A 17030-nucleotide genomic window follows, 5' to 3' on the forward strand; every position below is an offset into this window, starting at 1 on the left:
TGCACTGTTATTGCAATACTGCCAACATTGCCAGAACATAGTCAGACAGGATGCATGGTAGACAAGTCCTTTGTAGACTTTTACTATTTGATTCATCTCTGTCTACACTGTCTCCAAATGTACCCTTGAATTCTGTATAATTGTTGATCCATTCACAAAACTCCATTTTGAATGAGACTCTTATGAGGGGCTGCCTTGTACCTCTGGGGAGCAAAGGTTGCCAAGTTCAAACATCTCATAATTAACGAAAGTGTTGTGGATGGATTAGGGCTGTCCCGACTAAAAAAGAATCTTGGTCGACCAAGAGTCTGACCAATTCGATTTAAAAGAGTGTGTTCTTCCATATATAGAAACACCCTATGTGTTTTAATAAAATCAACTATATTTAGGCTACTGAGCTTGTCTGATGCTTTAAGCACACCGTGATTCAATAATTAAAACACACAATTGACTCAAGAGGGAGCTAGAAATCAAGATAGCCTAACTGGAAGACAAAAACCTGTTCCTGACCCTCCTCTCGCTGCCACCTGCTGCTGGCCTTCACAGATTCTGTCATTATGCTCCCGAAGTTGCCGGTAATAGGCTACATCAGGGGTTGGCAAACATTTTCCATTCGATTTAAAAAAGTGTGCCAATTTATGTGTGCCAATTTATCTTACAATTTCTACCGATCTGTGTGCCAGTTATGATTTTCATATGCACATTTTTATTTTATAATCTAGTCTTCATATCTCAAAATCATTGTCATGCGGTTAATAAAAATTATATCTAAATGAAAATTATACAAATCTAAAAGTAACTTCTATTGCCATCGCCAACTAGTCAATATAGCCTACATAAAGCCAACAAATAAAAACATTGCAGCCTGCAGGTAGAAAATATCCTGCTGCAGGTGAGCTCTGGACAGACACAGCTGTATTTGCGCAAGGGATAAGAAGTAATCAGGTAGGCCTATTTTATGATCTTTCCACCAGATCAGAGCATTACATTTGATTTCCTTTCATGCCAAGTGGTTATCAAACGGAGAGAGCTGGAAAGATTTTTCAAATAGGCTACATTGAGGAACGATTGTCATTCTCAATGGATGTAAAAACAGACTTTGTTTACTTGCTGTTTGATTTGATTTGTTTGAGGTGAAGGAAAAACTGACTTTGAGAAGCTCCACAGCTCATTAGTGGTGTTGAGTTAAGACAATCAGAAATACTATCAGATCCCCAAATGGGCACATTTATAAGCCTACAATTGCGCGCAGGCCAGGAATCCTAGACCTACTTCTATGCATAATCAGGTGTGCCTCCTTACTCAACATTGACATGACCGCTCCAAATAAAACACAATTAATAAATTGACAACTCGTAAATGGAATGAAATAAACCCAAACTTGTTTCGCACAAGTGTAGCCTAGGTTGTGAGCTCTGCAAACAACGTGTCCACTCCGACAATAAGAACTGTAAAACACTGTACTAATAACATATTGAATTCATTAATAACAGAAATTACGGCAGCCAAACAAACATTGTAGATGAGAAATTATGTGAATTAACAGTAAATATACTACTGGTGATAATGGTGTGCCATCTCCGTGGCCTCCGCAATGGATTAGTCCACTGAGACAGACGTCAATCAAGATGTGCCATAAAACATTTATTTTTTTGCAACTGCTCAATTAAAAAATGATCGGTCGACCAACAGCCTATTGACCAAACAATCGACCAGTCGACTAAATGGGGTCAGCCCTAGGATGGATCATTTGTAAAGATAAAGAAAGTTTGCAATTGTTCAGGCAGGAAGTTTAGAGTGAGGTCTTTCAAATCTGTGTGGATTGCTGTAGGCTTGCTGTAGAATAAATGAATGATATTATCATCCTAGACTTCCACACTGGATTTCTCATTGAAATCTACTGTTTGGAAAATGACATCTCAAAACAGGCTGATTCTCGACAAAATACACAACACTGATCTCGTAGAGACGAGCAATAATGGCACTGTGTTATCATTAAAAGGATGAGGACATTTGTTAATTGTTGCATCATGGATGCAGTTGCTTCTTGGCTGATGTCAATATTTCCCTATGCATCGGGTGGCTGATTATTCACCAAACACCAGTGATGCCACAATGCACATTTTTGTATAATGCTCCCCCCCCCCCCCCCACACACACACACATTCACACACAAATGATGTACCAACACATTGGCTAACTGTAACTAATGATAACATTCCCAATGATAAATAATGTTGATTGACAGGAATAAGATATAAATAGGTTATGTTTCTGCAGATTGCTTGACAAAAGTAAGTTGATTGTGTGGTGCCATATTATATGAACATTTATCACTGGACCTTTACAGTCTTGTATACCATATGCCTGCTGTTGACATCTACTCTGCTTTATACATTCTACAGGGACTTGAATTGTGTACATGTCCCGTCTCCCCTGCGACTCTTGTAGTCCATTTGGAAGTGATAATCCAAACATCCTCCACTCTGCTTTAGAATCCTCATCTTTGATATAGACAACACCTCATCATACATTATGATTCACAAAGCTTCATTACAATGTAATAATACTGCATGTATCATGTTTTATCTTTCCTTGAGAAGATAAACAAATCTCAACAGGTTGACCTGAATTTGGGTGCCCAGCCACATAACTATTTAAATCAGTATCTCTTTGGCTCTGTATTGATCATTTTATCTATACTGTATGGCTCCTTGATTAAAGCATTCATAAAGCCACCTTGGTTAAGATATTAAATATCTGTTAAATCATAACTTTTCACCCAGCACCACAAACTCAAACTGACAATATGAAATCTAGCATATGAAGTCTGTGGGCCCAGGCCTGGCCAGAGAGAATGTTTGAAGATTCCTCTGCCAGAGATAATAAACTACTCAAAGGAGAAACAGGGCCCATTATCAACAGATCCCAAGTCCTCTGAGTCCCCTGTTCACAGTGCAGGGACCCTATGTCGATAGGAAACAAGCAGAGAGGATGGGCTGTTAGTGGATGGGGGCCATGAGGCCCTGCACTTGCAAGCCAATGCCTAAGCTCACTCTTCTCCCCGCCACCCTCTCTCTATCCCTCTTCCTCTTTTTATCCCTGAAAGGCCAGCTTGACTCAAAGGGTCCAGCCAGAACCTTTGTTTTCCTTGGAAGCTGTGTAAATACATTAAGTGGCTTTATGAAACCAGTGGGCTAGATTCTTAAACTTGAAACGACATCAGTGATGCCAAATATGACTTTTTTTATGTTTCTCTGTTGACAGAATGATATGCATGCAACATTTTGGCACCCTTTACCCTAGAATATTTTGTTATCAATTAGTTGTTTTTAATTTGGTATATCTACAATTGATACACTCCATATAAAGTGTGGTGACAGGAGACAGAAAACCGATGTTACTCTAGTTGGGAGGACCAATTGTTTAGTAATAAAGATTGTGGCTATAAGCAGAAGTTTATAAAAAAAGAGACTGTGTTAGCTAGCCGTTAGCCACTCCTTATGGATCCCTAGGGATAAGATTGCATGTGGGGGGACTGTACAACAGCCTTGCTTCCTGCAAATACCCAGCGGAGTGTCGGGAGAGCACACAATGACTCTGGGTTGAGAGACCCGACAACTCTAAGCACATTATATCCATCATGACCTTGAGAGTGATTCTGGAAAACATAAATCCTGTTTACTGGCCATGCGTAGCATTTGATGTGAAGAATTTGGGGGGAGAAATAGGCTTGTCTTGCCTAACTCCAAAGCACAGTGGATATCCGTTTAAGATCAAACCCAAAATATTTCTATGTAATTTAACTGCAACAATGCCCTATTACCATACTGCTGTTTCACAAGAAATCAAGCTGACTCCCTGAGTAATGGAGGAGTGCTCTACAGCTCATTGCAGGCCCAGCAGCATACAAACTCAATGATGTTTTGAAAGATACTACTGCTGCTCTCGAGGAATTTCTAAGACACAGTGATAAATATACAAGTGGTTTGTGGGGTTTGCTGGTGAACCAAGGCCACAAATAAACAGCTTCTTGCAGATAAAAATCTTGTTTGTTTTGTTTCGACAGAAGCACCACAATAGAATTAAGGAGGCAGGACAGAGTCCTCTTGCGTTTCCACCTGCTTCCATCCAGTTGTATCTCACATGAACCCACCTAATTAATCAAGTTTGCAAAACACATTTATAAATGTGGTTAGGCTATGCCTCAAATGATCTGTAGCAGAAATACACTTTACCGGGAGCCAAGAATAAGAGGAACAAAGGAATGGACGGGGGAGTTAGTGTCATTTCCTTCACGAGTGTATCCTTTGTGTGTGTGTGTGTGTGTGTGTGTGTGTGATGATGGAGAATTGTGGGGAAAAAAGAACAGAAAAACAACCTGATGAGGAATGATTACCAAATGTGGAACCATCTGTCACTCTTTTTAGATAACATGCTAAATAGCTTCCATATGACAGGTCACACATGATTCATTAATTATTTTTTGGTGGCCAAATTGTTAAAGGAAATTAGGCTGCCGTAACATACATTGAGATGGCAGGTAGCCTAGTGGTTAAGTGCGTTTAGAGCGTAACCAAAAGGTTGCTGGTTCCAATCATTGAGCTGACTCAGTGAAAAATCTGTAGTTGTGCCCATGAGCAAGGCACTTAACTCTTGTTGCTCTGGATAACAGTGTCTGCTAAATTACTCAAATTAAAATGTGCATTGGGCTTGCTGCTCGGTGAGATTGACAGACCCTCTTATGTTTCAGAGAAAATTCTACCATTCTTTCAAAGTCCTGCCATTATTTCAAACCTAATGCTGCTCTGCTTTTTCAATTGATAGAATAATAAACGAGTTTAGTCTTATATTGGTAGGCTACTCATACTACACTGCTGCGCTCTGTATTGTCCAGAATCAGTAGACTCAAGTATGAAAAGGTCAACAACCTCACTGCTGTTCCCCTTTAAGGAGGTGAGGAATGGTATTTTGGTTATTGTAGTACATAAGTAAATACGTTTATCATCTCTCACAATGATATGAAATGTAAGACTTGTATTTGAACATAGTATCATAACAAATATCATTCACATTTCATATGCATTATATTTTTTATCTAATAACGATGTGTTTGGGTGAAGATAAATACCAATAGTACATTATTAAACCACATTTCCCACAATGCCCCGCGGCACGAACTGAAGCGTTATCCTTTGCGGACGTGTGTGAAAGATATCCGTAAATGGGGAGTTGGAGAGAAATTTGCTGTTCTGTCATACAGAGTATCCCTCACTTAAAATTGTATTCGACTTTCTATTTTTTTGTGAAGTTGGAATATATATTTCACCGGGTGTAATCAATCATTCTCACCGAGAGAGGGACAGGCAGGATCAACGGCAGCTGTGCTTGGAGCCCAGCCTGCTAAACGCTAGCTAGCAAGCGCGAGACTAGTGTGGAATTACAGGACAGTACTTCACGGGCTTTATGATGCCTCGCGACAACATGACCTCCCTCGTTCAGAAAATTGGTAGACAGGCGCTTGTAACTTTTAGAAACCCATCTTTAGTAGGTGATAAAGCGTTTTTGGATAATCAAGGTAAACTCCAAACCCTCATGACCGAAATCAGAGCTGCGGATCTGAAGATTGCTCCAAGGAAAGTTGACTGCGCGTCTACACCACTGCCACACAACCCCCCGGTCACATACATGCACATATGCGAGACAGACCAATTCAGCATGGGGGTGTTTCTGCTGAAGAGCGGTGCTTCCATCCCCTTGCACGACCACCCGGGAATGTACGGCATGTTAAAAGTTATGTATGGCAAGGTCAGGATCACCTGTTTTGACAGGTTGGACAAATCAACTAACGTGGCCAGTGACACGCAATTCAAGCCTCCCCTGCTACCTTTCCAGAGAGATGCGCTGAGGATGTCAATACTCCGGTCGGTCGGGGAGTTTACAGAAGAGAGTGGCCCGTGTATTTTGACCCCTGACCGAGACAACCTTCATCAAATCGACGCAGTCGATGGACCCACTGCTTTCCTTGATATTCTGGCACCACCATATGATCCAAATGACGGTAGAGACTGTCATTATTACAAAGTTCTGGAGTCTGACTCGGAGGACAAAAAGGCTGAGGCTCAGGGGCAAAAAGAAGTTTGGCTCATGGAAGTACCGCAACCTTCTGATTTTTGGTGTGGTGGTGAACCTTACCCCGGCCCTGAAGTCAACATCTGAAGCGCACTATGAACGTTGAATTGATGTGAACCATTGATTCTCAGGGCTGTGTCACAACATGGTATAAATGTATGATGGTCATAATTCCTACAATGATGGATTATTATGGAATGGATATCACTGTCACTGTGGTGTGTAATGGGAGAACATGTTGTGTGAACTAAAAGCACTTATACTAAAGTTGGACAAATGCTCACAATCGTCTCTTCAGTTTGGGGGTTGGCCAGTCACTATGCATTTAGCCTGTAATGAAAGTAGTTTCTCAGTTGACAAATTGTGATCTTTGTACATCATCTCTAATGTATTTGAAATGACACCAAGCTTATCATGTCTTGAAATTAACTGAAACTATACATAAAACATAACATTTCTAAGAAGAAAATCGTGAGGGATTCAAGAATTCACTAAATGGGGTTGGCTGTAATACACAATTAATTGGTATATACAGCCTGAAACTAATGCCTGAAGAATTGTGTAAGTGTTCCTTACAAGCCAGAATGTTGAATCAAATAAAATTTAAAATTACTCTACCAGTTGTCTGTGCGGTTTATGATTCGGCTGCTCTAAATTTGAGACAAAATATCCAATGTTTACCCAACTTGTTAAAGAGCTGGAAAGTATATTGTTCAGTTCCAGGCACTGAGATAAAAATAGTTTATATTGGATTTTCCATTTTATTTAGTCAATAGCTGTTGAACCAAGCATGCCATGATAATGAAAATTATATTCTGAATCGGGAGGATGGAGAATTTCCACACCTTTGTGAGATTTGTATTTATTTATATTTAGATTTCAAGCCTTCAGCAACAACAAAAATATAGTGTGCAATGTCCTCCATCCTCCCCTGATTCATAATATACCATTTTCATTGCCTAACTTTACCTCTATGCCAAACCGAACCATATACCAACTGGCTCTCTAAAAAGATTGGTTAAGCAACTGAAAGACAAACCTAACAGACAAGCGGTGGAGTAAGTTTAAATGTAATTTTATTAAACATTCTGGCTTGTATGGAACATTTACATGATTTTGAAGGCATTACTTTCAGGTGGTATATACCAATTGTGTATTACAGCCTGATAGAATCAGACTTTACAAATGACAAAAGTCATCATTTACTATAGGTATGTTTTGATTGGATCAAACTACATTCTTTGAGATAGTCCCATGGGTCATGGGTTACTGAATAATTATCTTAAACATTGCTTAGTTAATCGAGCTTCACAAATTAAACTTAATCTCCATAATAACTTTGCTTGCTTCATCAATTTGGAATTTAGCTCATATTTGGCAGAGCGCTATTGAGTTCATTGCTTGCGGCTTAGGGGCCTCTTGTGGACATACTGAGTATTACCTGAGAAGGACAATGTGACTAGTAGAATACTGTATACAGCATAGGGCTCCCTTGACCTAAACTCCCTTGACCTAAACAAAAAAAGAAACGTCCCTATTTCAGGACCCTGTCTTTCAAAGATAATTCTTAAAATCGAAATAACTTCACAGATCTTCATGTAAAGGGTTTAACACTGTTTCCCATGCTTGTTCAATGAACCATAAACAATTAATGAACATGCACCTGTGGAATGGTCATTAAGACACTAACAGCTTACATACGGTAGGCCATTAAGGTCACATTTATGAAAACTTAGGACACTAAAAAGACCTTTCTACTGGTTCGGAAAAACACCAATAGAAAGATGCCCAGGATCCCTGCTCATCCGTGTTAACGTGCCTTAGGCATGCTGCAAGGAGGCATGAGGACTGCAGATGTGGCCAGGGCAATAAATTGCAATGTCCGTACTGTGAGACGCCTAAGATAGCGCTACAGGGAGACAGGACGGACAGCTGATCGTCCTCGCAGTGGCAGACCACGTGTAACAACACCTGCACTGGATTGGTACATCCGAACATCACACCTGCGGGACAGGTACAGGATGGCAACAACAACTGCCCGAGTTACACCAGGAACGCACAATCCCTCCATCAGTGCTCAGACTGTCCGCAATAGGCTGAGAGAGGCTGGACTAAGGGCTTGTAGGCCTGTTGTAAGGCAGGTCCTCACCAGACATCACCGGCAACAACGTCACCTATGGGAACAAACCCACCGTCGCTGGACCAGACAGGACTGGCAAAAAGTGCTATTTGACGAGTCGCGGTTTTGTCTCACCAGGGGTGATGGTCAGATTCGCGTTTATCGTTGAAGGAATGAGCGTAGTCTGGAGCGGGATCGATTTGGAGGTGGAGCGTCCGTCATGGTCTGGGGCAGTGTGTCACAGCATCATCGGACTGCCTGCAATGACAACGAGCTATCTCAACGCTGCAATGACATCCTCCTCCCTCATGTGGTACCCTTCCTGCAGGCTCATCCTGACATGACCCTCCAGCATGACAATGCCACCAGCCATACTGCTCATTCTGTGCGTGATTTCCTGCAAGACAGGAATGTCAGTGTTCTGCCATGGCCAGCGAAGAGCCCGGATCTCAATCTCATTGAGCACGTCTTGGACCTGTTGGATCGAAGGGTGAGTGCTAGGGCCCCCCAGAAATGTCCGGGAACTTGCAGGCGCCTTGGTGGAGGAGCGGGGTAACATCTCACAGCAAGAACTGGCAAATCTGGTGCAGTCCATGAGGAGATGCCCTGCAGTACTTAATGCAGCTGGTGGCCACACCAGATACTGACTGTTATCCCCCCTTTGTGACCCCCCCTTTGTGACCCCCCCTTTGTTCAGGGACACATTTTTCCATTTCTGTTAGTCACATGTCTGTGGAACTTGTTCAGTTTATGTCTCAGTTTTTGAATCTTGTTTATATTCATACAAATATTTACACATGTTAAGTTTGCTGAAAATAAACGCATTTGACAGTGAAAGGATGTTGTTGTTTTTTGCTGAGTTTATATTCAATAGCCTATAGCCTACTTTCAAAGAACCAAAATAAGACAAAAATACATATTCTACAACACATTATTGTAAGAAGCATCAAGTCAGTTAAATATCAATACTCAGTGTGTAAGAAACACATACAATGAAAGTATCAACATTGTTCTACTTTGTTTCCTTCTGTAATGATTTTACAGCTGAGAGGCTAAGTGGCATCAATTGTTTGTTACTCTGTCATCTTTATCCAACAAGTAACAGGAGATTTAAAAAAGTTATCAAACAGCAGGTTAATTAATTCAGTTAATTGTCTCTCTTGACAGACACTGTACAAAGCTTCCAGTTTTTGCACACATGGGAGTCAAGCCCCCACTCTCAGAACTGGGATGATATTCAGCAGAACAGAACAGACCTCTAGGCTCTGTGATATTGCTCATTGCACTCCTTTCCAGCTAAAATGCAGGGATGCCCATGTAACAGATGTGAAATGGCTAGCTAGTTAGCGGGTACGCGCTACTAGCATTTCAATCAGTTACGTCACTTGCTCTGAAACCTAGAAGTAGTGTTGCCCCTTGCTCTGCAAGGGCCGCGGCTTTTGTGGAGCGATGGGTAACGACGATTCGTGGGTGTCAGTTGTTGATGTGTGCAGAGGGTCCCTGGTTCGCGCCCGAGGTCGGGGCGAGGGGACGTACTAAAGTTATACTGTTACACCCATCACACACCTGTTACACCCATCTATTGTGGTATCATCTTTTTTTCAGTTGTTCTTTAAACACTGGCAAAAGAGAAGCTACTTGCCGGCTGATACCCTTTAGTATCGGCGTTTAATTTTACTCCTTGCCTGCTATTCAGCATGTCTGTGACTGTTTTCTAACCTGCTCTATTGAAACACTTTATATCTTGAGCACTAGTGTTTGTGCACATTTACAGTTATGACTAACTGGGTCTATGCCTAACTTCAATAATATACATGTGATAGCCCTGTCCATTTATGATGTTATTCATTCAGCACCTTATATCCACATTCAGTAGTCGTCCTAGTTAACTATGTCTGCTAAATTCAGTGTGAATGTGATTTGGATGTTATAAAATTATTTTTGGACTGCATGGAAACATTGTGGCTAAATGTTCAAACCAATTCTGCCGGGGTGATTATGATTACTTTTTCTCTTTCTGTCTTAAGTGGATTTTCGTGTGTCTCCTTCTTTCATCACTCCTGGCGAACTTTCTTCCACAGTGGTCACAAGAAAATGGTTTTTCTCCAGTGTGTGTGCGGATGTGCGTAGTGAGGTGGTCGCTGCGACTGAAACTGCGCATGCAGACCCGACATGGGAAGGGTTTGTGCCCTGTGTGGATTCTGATGTGTCTGCTCAGCTCGTCCGAACGAGAGAACCTCCTGTCGCAGCTCTCTGCCGGGCAAGGGTATGGTCGCTCATGTACAGGCGTTTTGCTCGAGCGGTTTGGATACTTTCTCGGCCTCGGTATTGGCCTCAGGGGTAAATTTGGAGTGTTGTAGGGATTTGGTTGACAAGGGCCCTCTGTCGCAGGTCCCACAAGTGTAAAATTCCTTATTGTGTTCAGAGGTGTCAGAGGTGGTGGAAGCCTCAGCGAGTCCAGTGAATATGGTAACCCTTTCCTGTCAGGAAAAGCCTGGATGTCTCGTTGGCAATTTGGCTGGTAGAACCCGCTGTAGTCAGGCATGATGGTTAAGAGCGCACTGTCCACTGTCGACTTTGGTGACGTGTAGGAGTGGGACGGCTGTGGGTAGGACATGGGGCAGGTCGAGGTTGACAGGTAGGTTGATTGGTCCTGGTACATCTCCCTGCTACAAGAGTAAGATGATGGAGCATACATGTGGTTTATATCGTGTTGACTCTGCGCCATGGTGCAGCTCACGGTTCATGCGTAAAGGTTCTGTGGTTCAGGCGAGGCAGACACCGGGGAGGAAGCTGCTGTCGTTAAATCACTAACTACTTAATGAAGCCCCTGGGATTCCGGTGTCCTTGTATGGAACAAGCTGAGTGCGCGGGGGCTGCGTAAAGTTGCTCTGGAAAGACAACTCGAAATTGTCCCTTCACTCGAACGATCACCTGCGGAGCAAAGAAAAAGTACTGTTAGATATGTGGCCAAAAAAACGTTTATTATGACTTTTACGCACAGGTTTTTCATTTTATGCATGGGTTTTGCGTGCGGTTGAGCACCAATTTGTGGTTTTGTAATGGGTACGAATTAGGTTTCATGTCACATAGTGCTTTCTAAAAAATACATTGGCTTACTATAGCAGACAATGAATCTATTGAATTAATATTGACCAATAATTTGGATTATTCTCCTCAATTTACGATCATCTCAAATTACTAATAATGCATTTGAATACTGACACTTCAGGAAGGTTGATGAGAACACCTGGCTTCCCTTCTATTGGCTATAGCAGCGAAATAGAAATTAATATTTTCTAAATAAGCTTTATCTAATTGGCTGTGCTGTTTCTACAATGACTCAACTTTTAACCCAGTTCCGTTTCTGGCAGTGATACGGATATATCCTCTTCCTTTGAGTAGATTCCCTCGTGAATGTCGTGTAAAAAAAACACAGATTGGTACCCAACCTTTATCCATAGTTTTAGCTGTAATTTATTTGATCAAGAGTATGGCTTCAAGCGTTTACGTGCCTTTACGCACTCAATATATAACCTTCAAATCCAGTGATGTATTCTCTGCCATAGCCTATAGTGTCGCCTACGCATGACAAATATAATATCGTTGTATTATGGGGATTCAATATTGTAGTGTGAATTTGAAGGGAGTCTCTTAATGTCCCTTAACGTCACTGGCCATACAAGGACTTGGTGATTAAAACGGGGAAAAAGCCGGGCTAGGATTAGGCCTCAAGCTTGATTACGACATCAAAGAACACTTGTCAATTAATAAAAAAAATGCGTGACAAATTACTTTTCTTTTTGCATGGTGTTTGTTATCCTGGTTCAGTTGAGTAAATATTACCATGTAAAGTTTATTTCCCATTTTATTGTCTATATAATAATCGGCATGCTGACAAAAGCTTACAGGAACTCTGGTAACACTTCACCAAAAATGGATTCAACTGGTGTAATAGATGACACCCACTTTCTATTGATATCAAATACATCCGGTAAATTGCATACATGAAATATCGAGTCGTGGGAAGGAAGAAGCACACACATAGGCATATGAGAAGAGCGATTTCATGTGCAACAATTGAAACTTGAATTGGTCAAAGTTCTATAGCTACCTAAAACATTTATGGCGGAAAAATCAGTGTAGGATAAACAAAAAATGTATGAAGGTATATACTTTAGAATGCTTTATAAGGCATATGCTTCATATCACCCCATAAAGTTAGAACATTTGTACCCAGTGAACAGGATGGTCATTAGATAGACTATTAATCGTTCTTGAGTTATGGGTTGCCAACCTGTATGGACTGAAAGTATGAATGACATAGCTGCACCTACTCTACATCCCACACTATTGAAGGTATCATCTTGGGACCCCTTCCTCTCTTCTCATCAAGCTGCCCTCATTCAGTGTAAATGACATATGGCTGATGCCTGTAGGCATACTGTGCATGTGACAAGGTTGTTGATCCAAGGGCTGTGGCAGTTAGTAATAAAGCAAGGGAGGCCCTTTAAACACTGTCTCAATGCCTGCACGTCCACTATGACACACAGATAATGAGACTTCTCCTTACACAAGTAGAGATAATCCTGAAGCCGCATTTATTGTAACTGGGGATTTTAACTAAGAAAATTTGAGGAAAACGCTACCAAAGATCTACCAACATATTGACTGTAGTACTTGTGCTGGAAAAACATTGGACCACGGCTACTCAACTTTTCGAAATGCCTACAAAGCCCTCCCCCGCCCTCCCTTCGGCAAATCTGATCATGACTCCATTTTTCTTCTCCTTCCTATAGGCAGAAACCTAAACAGGAAGGACCCGTGCTAAAGTCTATTCAACGCTGGTCTGACCAATCAGAATCCATACTTCAAGATTGTTTTGATCACGCGGACTGGGATATGTTCCAGGTAGCCTCTGAGAATAACATTGACGTATACACGGATACGGTGACTGAGTTCATCAGGAAGTGTGTAGGAGATGTTGTATCCACTGTGACTATCAAAACCTACCCAAACCAGAAACCGTGGATAAATGGCAGCATCCTCGCAAAACTTAAAGCACGAACCACCGATTTTAACCATGGCAAGGTGACTGGGAATATGGCCGAATACAAACAGTGTAGTTATTGCCTCCGTAAGGCAATCAAACAGGAAAAACATCAGTACAGAGAAAGTGGAGTCACAACTCAACGGCTCAGACACAAGACATATGTGGCAGGGTCTATAGACAATCACGGACTACAAAGGGAAAACCAACCATGTCGCAGACACCGATGTCTTGCTCCCTGACAAGCTAAACACCTTCTTCGCCCACTTTGAGGATAACACAGTGCCACCGACGCAGCCCGCTACCTAGGACTGTGGGCTCTCGTTCGTAGCCGGCGTGAGTAAGACATTGAAACGTGTTAACCCTCGCAAGGCTGCTGGCCCAGACGACATCCATAGCCACGTCCTCAGAGCATGTGCAGACCAGCTGGCTGGAGTGTTTACAGACATATTCAATCTCTCCCTATCCCAGTCTGCTGTCCCCTCTTGCTTCAAGATGTCCACCGTTCCTGTACCCAAGAAAGCAAAGGTAACTGAACTAAATGACTATCGCCCCATAGCACTCACTTCTGTCATCATGAAGTGCTTTGAGAGTCTAGTTAAGGATCATATCAGCACTACTTTACCTGACATCCTAGACCCACTTCAATTTGCTTAATTGCCCCAAATAGATCCACAGACGATGCAATCTCCATCACACTGCACACTGCCCTATCCCATCTGGACAAGAGGAATACCTATGTAAGAATGCTGTTCATTCACTATAGCTCAGCATTCAACAACATAGTACCCTCCAAGCTCATCATTAAACTCGGGGCCCTGGGTCTCAACCCCACCCTGTGCAACTGGGTCCTGGACTTCCTGACGGGCTGCCCCCAGGTGGTGAAGGTAGGAAACAACACCTCCACTTCGCTAAACCTCAACACAGGGGCCCCACAAGAGTGCGTGCTCAGCCCCCTCCTGTACTCCCTGTTCACCCATGACTACGTGGCCACGCACTCCTCCAACTCAATTATCAAGTTTGCAGACGACACAACAGTAGTAGGCCTGATTACCAACAATGACGAGACAGCCTACAGGGAGGAGTTGAGGACCCTGGGAGAGTGGTGCCAGGAAAATATCCTCTCACTCAACGTCAACAAAACAAAGGAGCATGCCCCTATCGACATTGACGGGACTGAAGTGGAGAAAGTGGAAAGCTTCAAGTTCCTCAGTACACATCACTGACGATCTGAAATGGGCCACCCACACAGACAGTGTGGTGGCCCATTTGGGGCGGCAGCGTAGCCTAGTGGTTAGAGCGTTGGACTAGTAACCGGAAGGTTGCAAGTTCAAATCCCCGAGCTGACAAGGTACAAATCTGTCGTTCTGCCCCTGAACAGGCAGTTAACCCACTGTTCCTAGGCCGTCATTGAAAATAAGAATTTGTTCTTAACTGACTTGCCTAGTTAAATAAAGGTAAAAAAAAAAAAAAGAAAAAAAAAGAAGGCTCAACAGCGTCTCTTCAACCTCAGGAGGCTGAAGAAATTTGCCTTGGTCCCCAAAACCCTCAAACTTTTACAGATGCACAATTGAGAACATCCTGTCAGGCTGTATCACCACCTGTTACTGCAACTGCACCGCCCACAACCGCAGAGCTCTCCAGAGGGTGGTGAGGTCTACCCAACGCATTACCGGGGGCAAAATACCTGCCCTCCAGGACACCTACAGTACCAGATGTCACAGGAAGGCCAAAAATACCATCAAGGACATCAACCACCCGAGCCACGGCCTGTTCACCCCGATATCATCCAGAAGGCAAGGTCAGTACAGGTGCATCAAGCTGGGCCCGAGAGACTGAAAAACAGATTCTATCTCAAGACAATCAGATAGCCATCACTAGCCGGTTTCCACCTGGTTACGCAACCCTGCACCTTAGAGGCTGCTGCCCTATATACATAGACTTGGAATCACTGGCCACTTTAATGTTTAAATAATGTTTACATACTGCTTTACTCATCTCATATGTAAATACTGTATTCTATTCTACGGTATTTTAGTCAATGCCACTCCGACATTGCTCGATCTAATATTTATTTCTTAATTCCATTCTTTTACTTTTAGATTTGTGTGTATTGTTTTGAATTGTTAGAAACTACTGCACTGTTGGAGCTAGGAACACAAGAATTTCGCTACACCCGCAATAGCATCTGCTAAATGTGAATGTGATCAATAAAATTTGATTTGATTTGCTATTCTGTCACAGGGGACACAGTCTCCTTATAATGGTGATGATCTTTAGTCTTTCTTATACAAAATGTGTCTGACATGTTCCTAATGACATCATACTCTCTAGGTGTATTCCTATTTGTGAAACCTTCAACATATGCCACAATAGGCAAGTGTATGTAATTTGTTATACCACATATGACTATGTAGGAAACACAAAAACAATTGTCCATAGACTTTTTCATATTGCCTATAACACTTGAACCCTTGTCCACCTAAAAATGATAGACCTACTTAAATAAGACATCCCAATGACTAGTGAATAGTTTAGGAACTGTCTTCCCCACCTAACTCCCCTTTCCCCTTGCAGTGGGGGAAAGGAATCCAAAAGTTCCCTTTTTAACGCCCACAGTTACAAAAATGTTAGTGTATTGGGTGAATGCCTCTTCCCTCAGGCAGATGGGAGTTTTTCCAGGTCCAGTGTCCGGCCGTTAGGCTGCACAGCGTGCCTCTGTGGGGAATGGTGCCCTCCCTGCACCCAACGCCCACACCCCGACACATTGAGTGGGATTTAGAGGGGGGCGTTTTGTGTTGCCTATGCCTGTGTCTCCGAAGGGGTCTGGAGACCCCTGCATGACGATTAATCAAATGTCATGTGTGGTTTTTGTTATTATGAATCTTTGTTTTATAACACTAGGCTGATATAGGAGGCTTTGCTTTGTTATTGTGTTGTGTTTTTGTAAAATAGGTATTACATGTGTGACAAATTTGATTTGAAGATATGTTTGAGGTTTGCAGTAAGCTTTCTTATATATTAAAAACAGACCAGAGAATATCCATTCATAAATGCATGTATTGCAAATGGGAGGAATGTATGTCTTGATGTGTTTGAATCACCCATGACTTGAATATTTTATAGTACAGTATTGTTATTGTACATCACTGACATTTACATTTACTTTCAGAACCCTCTATTGTGAAATTGAGGCCCGATTGTTTGTCAAGTATTTTGAGCATCAATAAACTACAACATCCAAATGATAGTCTATTACCATGCAGCCTACCAATACATAGTGGCACTTGTGATAAGTAGTATGTGTACAGTGACATAATGTGCTTCGTCAAGAGTAAGTTGTATTTGTAATAGATCCTAATGATACTACCTTAATTTCATACCTAACAGTTTACATATAGAGTATATATTGTAAAGGTGTTGATTACATGTGTATTTTAAAAGTTATCTATTCTAAAAAAAAATACAAGCCTAAAACAACGATACTGTTACTATGGTCCAGTTTCCTGGACACAGATTGAGAATCTCCATAGCATTTTAGTCCAGGACTACATTTCATCTATGTCTCCCTAAGATTTCTGCATGTTCAAGAAAACAGGAGACAAAAAAAACAAAAAACAGCTGAAACAGCCCCTCAATTGCTTACCTGTAATAGCCCCCGAGACAGTGATAGCAGGGCCTCAGATAGATGGAGAGAGAGATGCTTCTGCTGTGGCAGTCCCCTAACGT

At 42.0% G+C, this 17030-nt stretch overlaps 2 protein-coding genes across 2 annotated transcripts; one reads left to right on the top strand and one right to left on the bottom strand.

The window, feature by feature from the left end:
• Window positions 1–5175: 5175 nt before the first annotated feature.
• Window positions 5176–6749, top strand: LOC129858242 (2-aminoethanethiol dioxygenase-like). The gene has a single exon (XM_055927322.1). The coding sequence runs from the start codon at window positions 5467–5469 to the stop codon at window positions 6217–6219; it is 753 nt and encodes a 250-aa protein (XP_055783297.1). The 5' UTR covers window positions 5176–5466; the 3' UTR covers window positions 6220–6749.
• A 477-nt stretch (window positions 6750–7226) lies between these two features.
• Window positions 7227–11175, bottom strand: LOC129858245 (early growth response protein 2b-like). Its single transcript, XM_055927335.1, has one exon. It carries the CDS (start codon window positions 10977–10979, stop codon window positions 10254–10256), a length of 726 nt encoding a protein of 241 aa, XP_055783310.1. The 5' UTR covers window positions 10980–11175; the 3' UTR covers window positions 7227–10253.
• Window positions 11176–17030: the final 5855 nt, after the last annotated feature.

Source organism: Salvelinus fontinalis, chromosome 1 (genome assembly GCF_029448725.1).
Source record: "Salvelinus fontinalis isolate EN_2023a chromosome 1, ASM2944872v1, whole genome shotgun sequence".
Lineage (NCBI taxonomy): Eukaryota > Metazoa > Chordata > Actinopteri > Salmoniformes > Salmonidae > Salvelinus > Salvelinus fontinalis.

Coding starts and splice junctions, on each gene's coding strand:
- LOC129858242 (XM_055927322.1), top strand. CDS start 5,467: ATGATGCCTCGCGACAACATGACCTCCCTCGTTCAGAAAATTGGTAGA.
- LOC129858245 (XM_055927335.1), bottom strand. CDS start 10,979: ATGGCGCAGAGTCAACACGATATAAACCACATGTATGCTCCATCATCT.